General features: G+C 46.8%; 1 protein-coding gene across 1 annotated transcript in view; it reads left to right on the top strand.

Annotated features, from left to right (window-relative positions):
* LOC144097883 (uncharacterized) overlaps positions 1 to 18,337 on the top strand; it is a 30,767-nt gene that overhangs the window by 8,903 nt on the left and 3,527 nt on the right. The window contains exons 3-4 of the mRNA XM_077630491.1: positions 13,809 to 13,876; positions 16,794 to 16,925. Of these exons, the coding sequence (XP_077486617.1) occupies positions 13,809 to 13,876; positions 16,794 to 16,925 (200 nt within the window). The remainder of the gene's footprint in view (positions 1 to 13,808; positions 13,877 to 16,793; positions 16,926 to 18,337) is intronic.

Genomic DNA, 18,337 nt, shown 5'->3' with positions numbered 1-18,337 from the left:
CCGCTGCTGTTTAAACACCTATCGTCTCTAATTATATTACTGTCACATCATGTAAGAAAAAATTACTTGTACAAATCTTCAATAACTCCACGTCTTGCAAAAAGAAAACCTGAGAATCAATTAAACCCTCATTTGGACGACCTGATTTTTGAGCTCTTTAAGTTTGCTACTACGATGAAGGTATTCCATCTGATGTAAACTAACACTGACTCTTCGATCCGAGTTTCAATTAGGAAATGACTATTATTTCCAGCATGACCGCACTTGTAAGTCATGAAACTATATGCCTTTTTCGTCGCACAAGGCAAGTTTGTGTGGCAATGTCCCGAACTAACTGTAGTTTAGAGATGATGAGGCGTAGTCTTTCTTTCCATCGCGATGATATTAGTCGGTGGTGTATTTCTTCTTTCAGTCAGACTGGTTTGTGCAGTTACCTTTGTTCATAAATATCACGTGAGCTGTGTATCAGATACTTTCCAAGTGTTGAATTTGCTTTCTAGTTTCAAACTTTCATTTTGCCTGTTAATGAGTATATCTTAGTTTCGTCGCATCCTGTACTAATTTACATAGAGATTCTGTTTGTTGCCATCCGTTAGGGTTGTAGCTGTGTTCCTTAGATGTAATTTAGCTTACTTTTTCTGTTAAGTTTTGGTAGAAAGCCATGTGTTCTCACATTTATTATCCTGCAGTCTACTAGGCTGCCTCCTCTTCGGGGCTCGAGAGCTCGTCAACCTTCGATGAGGTATTTTTTTTTCTCGATATCCACACTCGTTGAAAAGGGAATAAAATTCGACTGCAACAACTTCAACTCTCAATTCTGCTATGGAAGACCTGTATTACGTATTCTTCGAGCGTATTAATTTAGTCTCCCGTTTTGCCTGTTCTTCATCCGCTTCCTTCGAGTTCGGCCATATAGATTATATGAACTGGGCTGCTACCTACGCGACCTTGCACATAGCGTAGATAAAGCATAGGTGCTGCTCTTTTACTCATGCGGTATTGGAGCTGTAGTTTTATTCATGTCAAAGAGCTTGACAAACATATTTATGCGTTCTGCCCAGGCTACTTTTGTGAACTACTTCATCATCTTCATACAAGCGTGACTTGACGGGACGAGTAGCTTAGCCTTCTTGTTGCGCCGCTATGCAGTATTTCTAAACTATGCGTGGTTTTATTTGAAGAAGGGGCTTGTAGAACCGTACTCACTGTTTGCTGCTGCACAGGACAGCGCTCTCTTAACGCTGAGCTCGACTGTGGAAGGACGGAGTGAAAAAAAAAGTACAGATACTGCGAGATCATACGCAGACGAATGTAAACGAATGTAAAAAAATGAGAATGTAAACGAGTAATGCATTTCCTGCATTAATAAGGAGGCAGGGGACCTTACCCGCGCTTGTAATGTCTTGATAAGAACATTAATATCCTTGACAAATCAAAGCCAGAACGCGTCAGGAGCCTTTTTTTCCGCTGGTTCTTGCCAGCCCATGAATCTCATTGGTTTTGAAGCTGGAGCTCCCCTTAAAACAGCTTTGCAGTCACAACCTGCTCTGCCCGGTAAACGGCCCTCACTCAGTCTAGCTGTATGCTTGTTGGGAGGCATGATGTAACGACCTCGACGCTTCCTGTCGTTTATTCTCCTTCAGACATTTCAGAGCAAGACACCGGATTGACGCGGACGAGCCAGCTTTGCAACACGCACGCTGTAGGAAATTCAGGGTGACTGCCAGGGAATGGGAATCAGCCAGGGGAGTTTGTAGCCTCCGGCTGTCCAGGCGCCGGGAAAAGCGGAATTTATCGGAAGCCGTTCGACGACGAGGCGCCGCTTACCTCTTATTTCCCATTATGAGAGCAGCAAACAGGACTCAGTTCGAAGATGTGAATAACACCAGTCTTTCACACGCATACAATACGGTGTTACATCTATGTCGCATAAAATGTAATTAGAGTGCTCGTGCTGCTCAGCATAGTCTTAAACACGATTACGCCTATATTGAAGTAAACAGAAAGTAACCTGTCTTCTAGTGCACCTACTTTATTAGAGTGTGCTAGAAGGCTGCTTACTTCCTTTGTTCATCTTTCATGTTTCGAGTACAGGCGAGCCGTCGGTAAGCGCAGGAGAGCAGCTGCCGGTTTTATAAGTTTATCGCTGTCCTGTGGAATCAGCGCACGACTTTGCACCTTTGCCTAGAGAATCTTCACTAATACCGACCGGACGCACAGCTGCTCTTTCGTTCTTCAATTGTGCCCGATTAGTGTTTCCAGGACATTTACTTGTAATTTTCGCTTTTTATCGCTCTCTAGCTTTCACCCACATAAATCGAGCGGCTTAGGTTTTAGTATGTTCATCTATTTTGGACAAACATTTTGAATAATAGAATATTGTAAGTCACTGTTGTGAAAATACTTAAGGTAATGGTTGATTCTTTCGGCGCGTAGCAGACTCTTTCTTATAAAGTTTTTCCATCGCTCGCATCCAGTAGTTAAGACTGCCATTGAAAACGAACGGGAAACGTTTTTTAAGAGAGCAAAAATGTTACTAGCAAAAAAATGCAAGCCTGCCCACAAGAGTTCTGCGGATATATTGATTGTTACAGTGAAATCTTACAATACATCAAAACAATTGCGTTCATAAACTCTTTCCTGTTGAAAACTGCTTTGTCCACAACTGTTGTGTATTTTCTGCGGACACTGAACAAAAGATCAAATGTTTCTATTGTGAATAACTTCGGCGGTGGCGTTCTTTAGAAGTTAAAAGAGAAATTTCGTGTTCTCTTTCTTCAATAAAAGGGTTTCCAAGGTTGCCTTCACTCCTTATAGCAAAGTCCGCTACACTAATAGCAGAGCGTAAACTTTTATCGCAAAAGTCACTTGTTCTACAGCGGATGCTCTTCCACATGGAGATCAGGTTTATTATGCGAAAAAGGAAATAAATTAATTATGCTCTCGCAGGCATGTTTTTTTTTCTGTGGGCAAATAACATATTTATTACTTCCTTCATGTAGCTGATAGTAATGCTCTTTTTTGACGCCAACAGAGAGGATTTTAAGTTGACTTCTGGAAAGCTGTAGAGCGATGGCAAGCTTTCCAGCTCACGGGAGCCAATTTTCGAAGTCAGGTTCCAACAGACCAGTGGAAACCGAGTGTTACTTTTTACTGCTGTGTATAAGGTAATGTACACAAAGTGCTAAACTAGCGCCCCCACAATCACAGGTTGGAGCAGTGGTTGATCTGCAACAGTCACGGCCTATTTTACGAAGGCTCAAAGGCCTGCATGCTGAATATGTGATTATATGCAATAGGGTATCCGCATACACGACACCATGCTATTGGCTGTACTTATCTCATGAACAATGAAAGTAACTGCGATTACTTCCTGTGTTAATGATGGTGATGAAGGTAAATAGCACATACGCAGCTTGGCATGGCACAAGTTGTTTCTCGTGTGCACGTGCAGAGTGAAAGGGCCGTTTTACAACTGTGACACTTAGAAAAGCCGAGCGCTTGGGCTCCTTGGGAGCATTGGAAACCGGTGGCTACCCGGTCGCAGACACAATGCTATACGTCAATGTGCCTGTCGCTTCTGAAGGAGAACACCCCCTCTCGATTTAACGTAGCGAAGCACAGCAGCACATAGTCGGCGAATTTTCTGATGCACCACAATGCAGCAGAAATACACACAATGAGACAGTATTACCCGTTTACACTTCTCAATAATATTATACACTAAATGCACAGTATTACAGCTCGATATAACAAGCCGTCATATGCAGCAAATCAAGCAAGGTTCTAAGTATTTGTCGCCTAGAAAATATTAGCCTTATAACAGACCTACCTCAAAAAAACAGGTATAAGCCCTATGGCCAGGTTTAAAAAAAGCACTAGCCGAACACACGGAACACTCATTTAGAAGGGAACAAAAATATATATTTCTACAGCAATGTCTTCATCGATATGAAGCGCAAAGCACCTTGAACATTCACCGGCACTATCAATTTGCGGCTTGCGAGGACGAATCAAGCCACAGTTATTTAAACTTCCCTGCATAACGAATACTCAAACCAAAAATTTAAAGAAAAATGATGAAAAAAATGAACGTAGGCATAGTACTTTTATGTTTAAACAAATCGAAAATGTAGAACCACTGAATATATCAAAAACCCTCTTGGCTCCATGTAGCTCAGGTGCCCGATATCGACGGTATGACAAAGCCATCGTATTACCGCGAACTTTCTAAAGAGAAAGATGTGCCATCTGTTAAGATTTGCCTGTAGAAAGCACGGTTACTAAACACTATGCTGGAAAGAGTGCCAACTTGTCTCCCAGCGCTGCACTGCTAAAGTCGAAAAGAACGAACCTGAAAGCTATGTGGAAATTGTGATGGCTCGCACTGCCACCTCTGCGGCACTTCGTCAAAATGTGTATGTCTGACCACATGACACTGACGTCACAAAGCTGCACAAGAACCAGAAATAGAAAGCATTATCGTAGCATACGAAGCAGCGTCCTCAGTATGCGAGCGTTTGAGTGAGTGAGAAAAAGGCAAAGGTAAAAAAAAATAGCTGTAGCTGTACATGACCATTTGTAATATCGCAAACAACTTTCGCGAAATGCTGCAGCGAGTTACTAATATTGCCACAATGTTAGCCATTTACTGGCGCCGCCATGCGGTGGGACAGCACCCGCTTGTCTTCTTTGTCTTCCCCGACTCGTGCGTTTGTTCTCTGAGTGTGTCTGCCTGGCTAGTCCTGGTGTGCCCTTCTGCCCTTTCTGCCAGCTTTCTTTGACATTTTGGAGGAGGCGCTGGGTGATTTCCGAATGCACGAAGAGCTCCCGGGAGCCTCCGACGATGCCTAGCTACATACCGTGGACACGACACTTGTCCACAAGGGAAGCCGCCGCTTGTGAGGCTTAGATCCTGAGTTCCGACCCCTGACGTCACCACGCCGCGCAATGACGTAGTCTATGGCAAGCCAGGGCACCCAGAATGCCGTCAGTGCCCCACCGCTGCTTCTTCATGCGCCTCGCATTCACACGTCGTTTCATGGCGACAGGTTTGAAGACGTGGAAGACTGGTTGGCCAGCTACGACCGAGTCGCTGCGTTTAATCTGTGGGACGAGGACTGCAACTGGTGAGACTTCCAGCGACAGTTGCTCGACACCTTCGGTAGCAACGAACGGAAGGAGCGGGCTGAGGTTGGCCTACAGTCCCGAGCGCAGCAGCCAAATGAGAGCGTCGCCATGTACGTAGAAGACATGACGCGGCTCTTCAACCGCGCAGATCCTACCATGTCTGAAACGAAGGTACGTCATCTGATGCGAGGAGTCAAACAGCAGCTTTTCGTAGGACTTGGGCCCGACCCTCGTAGCACAGTGGTTGACTTTGCCCGGGAGGCGACGAGCACGGAGCGCGCCTTGCAGCAGAGGTTCGCGCATTTAGGCCTTCCGGCGAATTTAACTGCCATGGACGCCAACGTGCCGCTGCCCGGCACCGAGAGTGAGGCCCTCCGTGAGCTTGTCAGGAGCATTGTGCGTGAAGAGCTCGGAAGCTTCGCCCTGTCGATCGACACGCGGGTGTCGGAGCCATCACGGATGTCATTCGCGAATAAGTACGTCGAGCGTTGCAGCCAATGGCCTGTCCCCGGCCGCTGCCTTACCCGTATGTCATGACGTACAGTGAAGCGTTGCGCAGCTCTGCGCCAGTACCACCGGCGTTTTACTGGCCTGCTCCTTCTGCACCGCATAAACGCTCTTCGACTTCACCTGCTGTCTCCGACGCACGACCACCCCTCAGCAAAGCACACGCGTGGCGCACATCGAGCAACCGGGCCCTGTGCTTCCTTGATTTGAAGAAAATAGCGCCAGAGCATGCAAACCACGAAAAGATATGTTACTACGGATGGACGATCCCTTCTTCACAAAAAATTTGACAGCTGTAGTTCAATACTTTCAGAGTACCGAGGATATTGGTTTTGGTTTTTCCATAGATGTACAAGACTTGTTTTATTAGATTCCTCAAGACCAGCTCTTGGCGGCAGTAAAGGAATGCATAGAATCAAACGGTGACGCTTCTTTCCAAAATTCTTCAGGTTTGTCGGTTCACAGCTTTATCGCATTATTGCAGTTTTATCTTAGTTCTACTTTTATAAGTTTTGACAACCTGCCTTTTTTGCAGCGCAAGGGTGTGTGCATAGGTTCCAGTGTGGCCCCCATACTTTGCGATATTTTGTTAGCGAAAGTTGACCAGTCTTTAGGCATAGTTTTTAAGGGGGGTGGTTTTAAATGTTTTTAGGTACGTGGACGATGTTTTAGTGCTTTTAAAAAAGCAGACTTCCTTCACTTACCCCTCTACAGTAGGTGAAGCTTTAAATGCTTTTAATAATCATGGACTTGGGTTCACGTTCACCCATGAACTTCCTGACACTAACGTCTTACAATTTTTAGATCTAAAACTAGCCTTTCTTGAGAGACGTGTTTGCTGGGGCTATTACCCACGCGCGAAGAAAGATCTTTTGCCTTATGATTCTATGCACTCAAAGACGGTGAAAAGAGCAATAGCGTCGAATTGCTTGGAGTCTTCTTTGAAAAAGTCGTGCCCTCATCAGTTGCACGCTAGCTTCCAGAATCAGGTGAGCCGGCTTTCGGCGGCTGGGTTCCCCTGCTTAGTGTTGACTGCTGTCTGCGAGACCCTTCTAAAAAAACTTAAGCAAGGAACACGAAGAAACTCCGGAGAGGCTCGTTGCAGGTCACAGAAGCCGTTGGTGGTGCCTTACTTAAACAAAACTGCTCACAACTTGAAGAAAGTGGCCAACAGGCATGGGGTGAGTGTCGTTTTTTCCGCCCCCAACAAGTTAAAAAAGCTGTGCCCCCGTATTTGCAGCCCAAGAAAGCGGGGTTGCCAGATAAGGCACGACTCTCCATTCATCATGTGTTCCGCAGGAGTTGTCTATGCTATCCCCTTAACATGTGGGAAGACCTACGTTGGCCAGACTGGGCGCTGCAACAACGAGCGCTTGGGGGAACATGCCCAAAATTTATCAGATTTAAAGGATAAATATGCACATTTGGTCGCGCATATTATGGGTTGCGACGGATGCGAGGCACGATTGAGTCAGACTAAGATTCTTGGCAAAAGCACAGATAAGAAGGCACGTGAATGTCTGGAGGCTTTTTACATAAGGAAACTTGGCAATAGGTGTGTCAGCACCCCATCTGTTTCACTTTTTTCGTCCGAGTTCGAATTTTTAGATGCCGCCCTTAAATAATCTTTGTTAAGTTTTTGTTTTTGTTTTGGTTACCGCTTGCTCATGTGTGCTCGCTGTGATGGTCGCTTAGATTTCTTTACCTTTCCTGCCCTCCTCCTTCTTTTTTCAGTGAAACGTCGCCATATAAAGGCGCTGCCTGGTTTCAATAAAATTTGTTGTGAGTTAGCGCTTTGTGTCTCGTCCTTCTCTTTTCGTGGTTTGCATGCTCTGGCGCTATTTTCTTCAAATCAAGTATGCACCAACTCGCCCAAAAAGAAGTGTTAATCCTGTGCTTCCACTGCGGTGATTCCGGCTACATGCTGCGCCGCTGCCCATACGTGGGATAGGCCTGCGAGGGTTTTCACCAGACGCACCCCGACCCCTTGACATCGAACAATACCTGTCGGCCAGCGTCCCCCCGGCGCCTTTGCCACAGCGCCCGTCCAGGTCGCCGACGCCCCGTCGGTTCTCTTCCCCAGGTCGCCAGCCGTCCATCCGGCAGTCCCGTTGTCCGCGGCGGGAAAAGTGAAGACGGCGTCGTCTGTGGGTACAGCCGCCGTTTCTCCGCAATTCGAACAAGATCCTCCGCTCGCGGACTTAACCCTTCAGCCCGATCTTTCACCTGCTCCGACCGCCTTCCGACGCCCAGAACAGCCTCTGCTTGATGCCCTATTTCTACGAACACCTCGACCCTCCACTCGAGAACCTTCCACGACGCGCGCTCCAGAAAATCAGGTTGTTCCCTCCGAAATCCCGGTCTTCGCTGACAACCACCACGTGACTGCCCTCGTCGATATCGGCGAGGATTTCTTCGTTATGAGTCGTGGTCTTGCTACCCTCTTGAGAAAAGTGCTGACACCCTGGCACGGAACACAAATTCGGACCGCTGGCGGTCATATGGTGATGCCGCTCGGTGTCTGCACCGCTAGGATTGAGATTCGCCGTATCATCTTCACTGGTTGCTTCGCTGGGCTGGCTGAGTGCTCCAAGGACCTGATCCTCGGTCTCTATTTTCATCGCGAAAATGGGGCTGTCATCGAGCTCCGCGAACTCTTGGTTACTTTCTCCGCCCCACGCACCATAGCCGACGACAGTGCGCCAGGCAGACCCGTTTTTCGCGTGTCCAACGACCACATCACTCTACCACCGCGTGCCAGCTTATTTGTAACGGCGGACTGCGACAACCCCCGCGCGTCTAACGGCATCGCAGATGCAAACTTTACTGCTGAGCCAACAAGTCTGCATTGCACGGGGTGTCGTTGCCCTGCAGAACCAGCGAACTGAGCTTCTAGTTACGAACTTAAGCGCCGAATTCCGCTACTTGGCGGAAAATATAGCCATCGCCTGTTTCGATGAAATTAGCGAGCCCTCCACCCACTGCGCGTTGTCAACGTACCGGGACACCCCTGCAGGAAGACCTAGTCGAAGAGTTAAGGCTGACTTGAACCCTGCTTTGAACACTTATCAGCATCGCCGCTTGCAAACCAGCCTTGACTCTTGTAATGGCTGCTTTGCGACCACCTCTAACATCAGGCAGACGTCCATAACGAAACATTGAATCACAGTTGATGGCAGTGAGCGACCTATTCGTCAACACCCCTATCGAGTGTCGGCGAAAGAACGCGAGGCGATTCGGCTGCGCGGTGACGACATGCACCTGGATGATGTTATACAGCCGTCTACAAGCGGACGGGCTTTGCCCGTTGTGCTAGTAGCCAAGAGAGACGGGACACTAGGATTTTGTGTGACTATCGAAGACTTAACAAAATTACCAAAAAGGACGTTTACCCGTTACCTCGAATCGATGACTCCTTCGACCGGCCGCGTCATGCCCGCTACTTTTCTTCTCTTGACATCCGCAGTGGCCGTACTGGCAGATTTAGGTACATGAACGGGACCGCGAGAAGACAGCGTTCGTTACTCCTGACGGGTTGCACGAGTTCGAGATGCTCCCCTTCGGCTTGTGTTCCGCTCCTGCCACCATTCAAAGAATGATGGACACTGTCTTCGTTGGCCTTAAATGGCAGTCCTGCCTCGTCTACGTTGATGATGATGTCATTTTTTCTGACACCTACTACGAGCATCTCAAGCGCTTGAGTGCAGTACTGGAAGCCATACGATCGGCCGGCCTCTCGCTCAAACCAGAGAAATGCCGCTTTGCGTTCCAACGGCTGAAGTTCCTGGGCCATGTCGTGAGCGCTGAAGTAACACTGTTAGCCCTGACCCCAACAAAACGACTGCCGTCTCTACGTTTCCGACCCCCACTGATAAGCGTGCTGTGCGCCGTTTTTTTGGATCTCTGCGCCTATTACCGGAGTTTTGTGCGAGACTTCTCCCGACTAGCCGAGCGTCTAACTCGCTTGACAAAGCACAACCAAACTTTCATCTGGGCCCAAGAACAGCAGACGGCCTTGGACGACCTCAAGAACCGCCTCCAAACAACGCCCATTCTTGGCAACTTTGACGAGGAGGTGGACACGGAACTACATACCGATGCCAGCAACATTGGTCTGGGGGCCGTCATCGTTCAGTGGCAAGATGGTGTTGAGCGCTTTATTGCTTATGCAAGCCGCACTCTGTCGCGATCTGAAGCGAATTATTCTACCACGTATAAGGAGTGCCTTGCTGTCGTTTTGGCGGTAAAGAAATTTCGCCCATACTTGTATGGTCGCCCATTTCGAGTCGTGAGCGCTCACCACTCACTTTGTGTGCTTGCGAACCTTGACCCATCGGGGAGGCTAGCGCGTTGGAGTCTCCGCTTGCAACAATTCGATGTTACCATCGGGTACAAGTCTGGAAATAAACACAGTGACGCAGATTGCCTGCCCCGTGCTCCTCTCCCGTACACCATTGCTGACACGGAAGACGACCCCGCTTTTCTTGGCGCTTTTACCACGTCCATCCTTGCTCAACAACAACGAGATGACGGCGAGCTACGACCCCAAATAGAGTACCTCGAAGGTCACACCTCGTCGCCGCTCCGCTTCTTCACATGCGGGCTGTCGTCGTTCTGCTTGCAGGGTGGCATCCTCTACAAAAGAAACTACAGTCCCACGGACACTCCATGCGTGCTCGTGGTTGCAACGGTGCTTCGAGACGAAGTTCTGCACGCATGCCACGACGACCTTTCTTCCAGCCACCTCGGCTTTTCTCGCACGTTGGCGGGAATACGGCACAAGTATTACTGGCCCCGGCTTGCTACAGTTGTCCAGCACTACGTTAAGTCTTGCCGCGAGTGCCAATGTCGGAAGACACCACCTGTGAAACCGGCCGGCCTATTGAGGCCCATTGATCCGCCTCGAATCCCTTTCCACCAGGTCGGCATGGACTTCTGGGACCATTTCCGATATCATCATTGGGTAACAGGTACATTATAGTTGCCACCGACTACCTCACCCGGTATTGTGAGGCGAAAGCCCTTCTCTGCTGCACCACTGCTGAAATTGCGAAATTTTTCATCTTTGACATTGTCCTCCGCCACGGTGCCTCTGCGGTAGTTTTAGCTGATAGAGGCACGGCTTTTACATCAGTACTTACTCAGGAAGTTATGCGTCTCAGTGGTGCCAGTCACCGTCGAGTCACTGCCTACCATCCTCAAACAAACGGACGGACTGACTGAGCGGCTCAATAAGACCATTGCTGATATGCTTTCCATGTACGTCGACGCCGACCATAAGAACTGGGACCAGATCTTGCCTTACATCACGTTCGCCTACAACACTGCTTTTCAAGAGATGACGCGCTTCACACCGTTCCGTTTGGTGCACAATTGCGAAGCTATGACTATGCTGGACGCAATGTTACTGCCAAATGTTGCGCGTCCCTCCGTCGCTGGCGCTGAAGGGTTCGATCGGCACGCAGAAGCCGCCCGCCAGCTAGCTAGACAGCGTACCCGTACCCAGTAGGAAATAGAAGCTCAAAGTTACAACCTTCATCACCAGGCGGTGCTTTACCACCCTGGCGATCAAGTTTGGGCTCTGACCCCAATCCCTCTGCGGGGTCGCTCCGAAAAACTTCTGCGCCGCTACTTCGGCCCCTACGAGGAACTGCACAAACTTCGTGACGTTAACACCAAAGTGCTCGTACCTCCAGGCGGCAGGCAGCATCCGAAATCGTCCACGTAGCCAGGATGAAGCCCTACCACGTCCGCTAGGACTTAATCTACCAAGTCCGGCGTCACAGACTTTATTCTGGATTTCCGTGATTCCGCGGCACCGGGGCGATGCCCTTTGCAAGAGAAGGGGCAATACCACAGTGTTAGCCATTTACTGGCACCGCCATGCGGTGGGACAGCACCCGCTGGTCTTCCTTGTCTTCCCCGGCTCGTGCGTTTGTTCTCTGAGAGTGTCTGCCTGGATAGTCCTGGTGTGGCCTTCTGCCCTTTCTGACGGCTTTCGGGGACAATATATAGCTTTACCACCCGTATTGCGATGCATTGCAAACCAAACATGAAGACCGTAATGATTAGTTTACTTTATTGGGATTTAACGACCAAAACTGACTCAGGCTATGGGGATGCCGTAGTGAACGTCTGTAAAAGTTCGCCTCCATCTAAATTCGACCACTGCGGCGGGAACAGAACACGCTTCTTCGGGGCCTATGCCTACCTCCATAAATACTTAGCCGTCGCAGCGGCGAAGGCCGTAACAAGCTTACCAACAAGCAGAATTGAATAAATAAGGGTGGTGTTGTAATCCGGTTGGAAATTTTGAGGTTGCAATTTTTCAAACTTCTCGCGCAGAATGAAGAACCGCCGTAGGTTTCGTCTCTAATCTTCAAAATTTTAATGACGCCAATTGTGTTCACGCGCGGGAAGCAGTATGATTCGCAGTCGTGGGATATTCTGCCGAAATTTGTAGCACGAAAATCTTTTGTACGCTTTAAAGCACAGTGAATGCACACGCGTGCACAAAAACAGTTTCACTGTGGCCGGACAGCTTTTGAAGGCCTGCGAGTGCCTTACACAGGGACCTGCATGCGTATTATGTGGACTGCAAATAATTGTCATTTCACCATTTTCTATGCTATACTAATTGCATCATCTAGCAGCACCGTGAGGCCAACTATTGCTATCTTGCTTCCGGACATGCACGACTCGCATTCAGTCAGACACAGACACCCTTGGTCTTTGAGGCAACTGTGCTGTTGTGTAATTGCAGCTTGTGTTTTCAGGCTGGCAGCCCCGTTCTAGCAAAATTTCGTAGCGCGGATATTGCTGAAGCACAAACTATAACAACAAACCCTACGAGGACGACATGCACTAAACAAGCTGCTGCAGTTTGAGCAGAGGAATCATATGATGACCACGCATGCAGAATAACGTCGTTGATGTTTTCCAAACTTTGACCTTCCGGCAAGATTTGAAAACAATGCTAAGGGCTTTATTTCAACTAGTCACAAGTTATACGCTTGTGCGAAATACTGTTTCTTCGGAGGAATACACGCCTACACCACTTTGCTTCTAGTCTCTGGACGCTGAAAACACTCCTGGTCACATAGATAAAGCTTCAAAGAACTGTCCGCCACTGTCAGGCAAATAACGCAACAACGCCAGGGCAAGCAGTAATCTTTTTGCTGTATCGGAGTTCATACGAAGCAAGTCAGGCCGGCGCGCACCCTACTGCGCGATGCATGGCTATAGATCTGCAATATAGGCTTAAATCTTCTGCGGGAAATTGCTGCACACTCCACAATCGCTGCTAAAAAGTTTATGAAATGTTTTCTAGCCTGCTCGTTTAATCTAGTTGCACACAAGACGAAATTCAAGTAGTTAACTAGGCAACTCCTAATATGCTGCCCTGCACGTGGGAAGGGGAACGAAGGGAGAGATATAAAGTGAGGGGGGAAGATAAATGACTTTTTCGCACACCTTAAACATATAAAGTGGGAATTTCGTTGCAGATAGTGATTTCCTCTCTGCATCTTATACGCTGAGTGTTATCTGCGCAATTTTTACAATCGTTGCTGTTTAGAAGCAGAAAAGCTGTGCATACGTCCTCAAGTATGAAGATTGCTTTTGTGTGCGTTTGCGTTCCAGTGGGGCTGTGTTCTACGTTTCGATTTCATGTGTTTAAGCGCAATAGGTTTTTTTATTTTTAGCGGAGAAGTTAAAACGAGGTGTGCATCTTCATTACCATGGGAATGAATATGCGACTGAGGAGGCTAAATTTTCCTTGTATGTTTTTCTGCATCTACATGTGGTGTGCACATATTTGCACTAATTTTTTCTCTGTTTTATTTATCAGGTAAAATGCTACGTGTGCACGATGTCAGTTGTTGTCCATGCGACGGCACCTAAAGGAACACCGTTTAGCTAATGACATAACAACTTTTTGGTTCTCTGTACTTTTCTCTTGAAGATTTTTGACGACAAAAATGCTTAACGAAAATGATAAACATTCTCATGACATACAGCTACAAGCCAGAAGCCTTTCTAAATGTGCAACGTTCTCATCCATTAAATACCAGTCGCTGTAAATCACTATTGTCCGCTCTAAAGTTCTCATTAGAGAAGATCCAAGTATCTTAAAAAGAACGTGGCCCTTCCTCTCATTTTGTCTCTTTCAGGAAAGACATCACGTATGATTACAGAGCGACGAATGACTCATCTGTCCTTCTGTTGGCGGTAAACAATGGTGAGTGCGATTCCCTTAAAGACTGACGCGTCGATTACGACTATTTTGGTTGCCAATGCGTGAAACTTTAAAATATTTAAAGCGTGAGCTTTGAGGGTCCCTTGTCGCAGAACAACCGACGTCGTCGTCGTCAGCGTTGTTGGTCGTGAGCGAAAAATCCCGATGGAAACTACTAATTAATAAAATTCAAGAACAGGTCAAATCACGTTCAGATTGTCATAAAACAACTCGAGCAGGTCCCTGCTGCCACAGGATGAAATTGAGCTGAAAATAAAATTGCATTAATTTGATTTTCGGTGGTAATCTAACCCACGACCTTCCGATCGCGAGACGGACGCGCTATCCAATACGCCACGAAAGGTCGTTGGATCGAGCTGTATGAAGATGGACCTGATAAATGTTTTGTAGTATTTCACTTGGGGAAGTCTCTTGGACACTTGTTAAGATGCGTGCTTGAGTAATTATAAGAATGCTAATTAGGAATTTGGTCGTTGTTTGAGTGTTGGGTAGGCGATAAGAACGGTACCCGATCACGCTATCGCGTTCTGCTCCAAAAAGCGAAGCTTAAGCGTCCTCCAAGTTCTCCACTAAACATATGTATTTCTTACGGAAATTTTAGGCCAACTTTTAATTTCAAGCAAGCTTCTATACTCTCTGGGTAAAATAAATTAACAACTTCGTTATCACCGATTTATGAGGTAATTAAGGAGAAAGTGCACAACTTCTTAATATCACGTGGTTTAAATTGTTATTTCATCATAATCATAATCATCAGCCTGACTGTGCCTACTGCGGGGCAAAGACCTCTCCAGTGTGTCTCCAATTAATATTGATTTCTTAATGTTCTTCATTGTGCGGTAAAGCTCTTCATTCTTTTTTCTTACCCGCCGCGTTGCCTCAGTGGCCTTGGCATGCGGCTGTTGATGCCAAGATCGCGAGTTGGAGTCCGGCCGCGGCAGCCTACCCCGATGGAGGCAAAGTATCAACACAACTGGGTGCGGCGCGAAGTCAGCGGACGTTAACAAATTCAAGATAGTCTCAGCTGATAATGAGCGGTCCACTTTGGTCCACCTCATAGGCAATGCGTCTCAGTCGAAAGTTTGAACCAAACAAACAAGCCACATTTTCAATATCTTTTTCGTGGCTTAATAGCCACAAAATTAAACTTCAACACGCATATTAAAAAAACATTTTCTGCAAACATCGCTTTCAAGAAATAATACGCGTACACCATACAGCAAAAATTAGATAAACTATCAGGACACATGCGCAAAAAACATTCAGAAAAGCGAAAAGATGCCAGGATCAAATTTAAAATATATTTTGCGCCTCTGTGGGAAAAACAGTCTGAAATGCTAAAACCCTTTCTGGCTGAAACACCTCACTAAAGATAAGCGCGATAACAAAAAAGCGATGGCGCTTCCGCCATTATTGGGCCACAAAAGCCAGGCAGATAAAAGAAACCGTTTGAGATGTGCTCATCATCAGAGCCAGTCATGGACGCTGAAGGCAATAAACAGGCCGAGAAAGCATAGGCATATTTGTAGGGACCATAGAAGACGGCACATGTGCATCCCACAACTACCTGACACACACGTGTCGATCGCGCCGCCGATGCGAACGCGTCTCAGCCGCTCGAGGTGCTACCTGGATACCACGTGACTCTAGCTGCTGATCGCAGCGCTATATCTGCTGTATTCTGACTGCCTAGTTTACTGTTGCTTTTGTTAAGAGAAATGAGGCATGATGTTTTTCGAAAACTGATCGCTCCGTTACACAGTGATACCGAAACGGCGGCTGCCATTGCTAGAGAGCGGCAGCATCCGTGATTTCCCCACAATTTTCGACGACCGCAGATTAAAAAAGTGTAATTTTCTAAACTTCTACTGCCTATTTCACTATATTATTTCGTGTAGAGATGGATATATACTCTAAGATTCTTAAAAAAAAAATAAGCCGAAAAATTGAATTTTTTTGGCCAGACTTCCACCTCATCTGTCCTTTCCCCCTCTACCTAGTCACATAAATGCTATGTTTAGTTGGTCTGCGGAGAGCACTGATATCCCCAGGCCGAATTACTGTGAATAAATAAGCTTTGAAAATGTGCATTAGGAGATCAAACTTGATTCCAAAGCTACATGTATGGGGCTGGGCAGTTAAATATCAGATTTGTTCCTTGAAACAGGCAATGTGCGAACGGAACGAAATCCAATACGAGCATTTCATTTAATACGGCTATGCCGCCAGAATATTTTTCGCATGGACTAAATCGGGAGGCAGTCTGCTGGCTGGAAACAGCGCGAGTGCCTAATTTCATAACCCTTGCAGTATGCCTCTGCCGTATTGTTGCAAGAAATAAGGACTATTTTTTTCGCTCAATTCTGTCACCAGTATTTTTGTGAGCATTGAGTGCGCTCCTGTGAGTCCATAATTACTGGCATTCTTCAACACACCACAGCTCTCAATTAGCAGGTGTGAAAAAAAAAGTTGATCACACATTGACCTTCGGGTCATTTTTTTTCGGAAAGATAATATTTAAATACACGCGTTCTCAAAAATTAGGGAACAAAAGAACACGGGTATGAAACGAACAATTGAGCAACCGACCGGAGTGCTGCGCGTGTCCGACTGGCCTTTCTGGTATAAAAAAAAACGTCGAAATATATGAAATATCAGTTAAGTTTTCTTTTCTTTCTGCGCAATAAACACTACTAAAGCTGATTCGTGGCGTCTCTGTTTGATCAGAAGCAACCCTAAAAGCGCTCCGTGCTGATCTAAACAATAACGAAGTATTTTCGTAATCTGTATTTCGAGAAAGAATATGTAACTCTGCGGCCCAGTGGCTTTTTAAGGCATGATTACGCGGAACGTGAAAAACGTGTATACCAATTTTATAATGCATTTACATTTCTTTCAGATACCTCCAACCTGATACCCTCTATAAGCCTGTACAGCGACTTCCAAACATGCTCTGTTTTCAAGTATATCGAAAGCCCAGAACGTAAGCATGTCATCTTTTGTGCAATCACGTTACGAACGGCACTCTTTGGTTGACGCCCTGTTGAAGTTTGATAGTATGGAAGATTGCCAGAAAACATCGAGCTCAGCTGCTATCCTGACAGTGTTTGAGTACAGAGAGCGGCAACGTGTAATCCGACATACGCAAGTTTACCCAAAACCTCATCTTTGACATTGACGCTTTATATTTTCATGGTACCCTTCAGCGAGTAGTATTCGTTCATTTCACTTTGCCGAAACGCTGTTCACTCATGACAGAACCTTTTTTAAGAACATTCTAGGGGCGTGTAGGAATGGTGAAACATGCTTTGTAAGAGGGCAAGCGAGCAAGCTCCAAGGCTCGGTGCAAACCAGTGGAAACGTGTGGAAAGAGAAATGTGAAACAAACGACTCAAATGCTACTCAAACAGCCCTTTTAACATGCTCGCTTGAAGGCTTCCGTTGAACAGACACGACGTAGTTGACGTCCCGCAGATTTCTGCGGAAAAGCCAGTTTGGTCGAGGGAGTCGTGACGTCACACGTGAAGCTGGGAGGGAAAAGTGAATACAACAGTAGAAAACTTGCGGTTACAAGATCGCAACCTCACTAAACCGTGATTAGAACACGTACGTATATATAGTCAATGAATTGCACCGAATAGAATATTTGGCTTAGCACTCGGGAAACATATCCCTGACCCTTGGGTTGCGAGTCAGACATGCTACCCCTAGGCCATGTAGGCATGTTCGTACGACTTGGCGGACTTCATGTGCATGTAACGTGGTCATTCACATAATATGAAATCAGCGTCGCTGACTGCCTGCGCAAAATGAGGCGTAGCGCAGCCGTCTCCCATTTTTTTATTGCATTGATAAAATCAACAGCGGCGAAATGCAAGTAAAGCAAGACAGAAATGGTTGCAGTTTAGCTCAGCTAAGCATAGTTTAGCAAAATCGTCCCGACGACGTAGACGATTCCGTCTGACTCGCTCTGTCCATAGCGAGAAGAGCAATGCGAATCGCGCGAGATCGGCGCCGGTTCCTTTTTCTATCAAACGGCGAGTCACGTGGTTAGTCACGTGGCTGCCACACCTCCACCGCTCCTCCACATAAAGGTCAAATTGCGGATCCAATGACCTTGGCTTGACTGGGCCAGTAAAGCTTTCAATTTAATACAATTATTTGTGCGCTGCAAACTTTCATCGGGGTCTCGGAAGGACATGTCGTTTTGAGTGTTGTTAGCTCAGGGCCAAGATACTGGATGAGGTAATGGTTGAACAGAGGAGATAGTTAAGGGCAATATCGTCATTGGGGCACACTAGCAACCCTATCACCGAATACTGTAGGGAGAAATGGCCTTGTTTCAGGCTAAGGAGCGTCACTTGATATCAGTATGTTATGATTAGTATCCGATGAGTGCATTGCTTAAAATGGTTTGAGAATAACCTCAAGAGAATTCAAGCA

The sequence above is a fragment of the Amblyomma americanum genome, chromosome 7, assembly GCF_052857255.1.
Source record: "Amblyomma americanum isolate KBUSLIRL-KWMA chromosome 7, ASM5285725v1, whole genome shotgun sequence".
In the NCBI taxonomy this organism is placed as follows: Eukaryota; Metazoa; Arthropoda; class Arachnida; order Ixodida; family Ixodidae; genus Amblyomma; species Amblyomma americanum.
The sequence above is the reverse complement of the archived record's forward strand: the minus strand, read 5'-3'. Positions and strand labels throughout refer to the sequence as shown.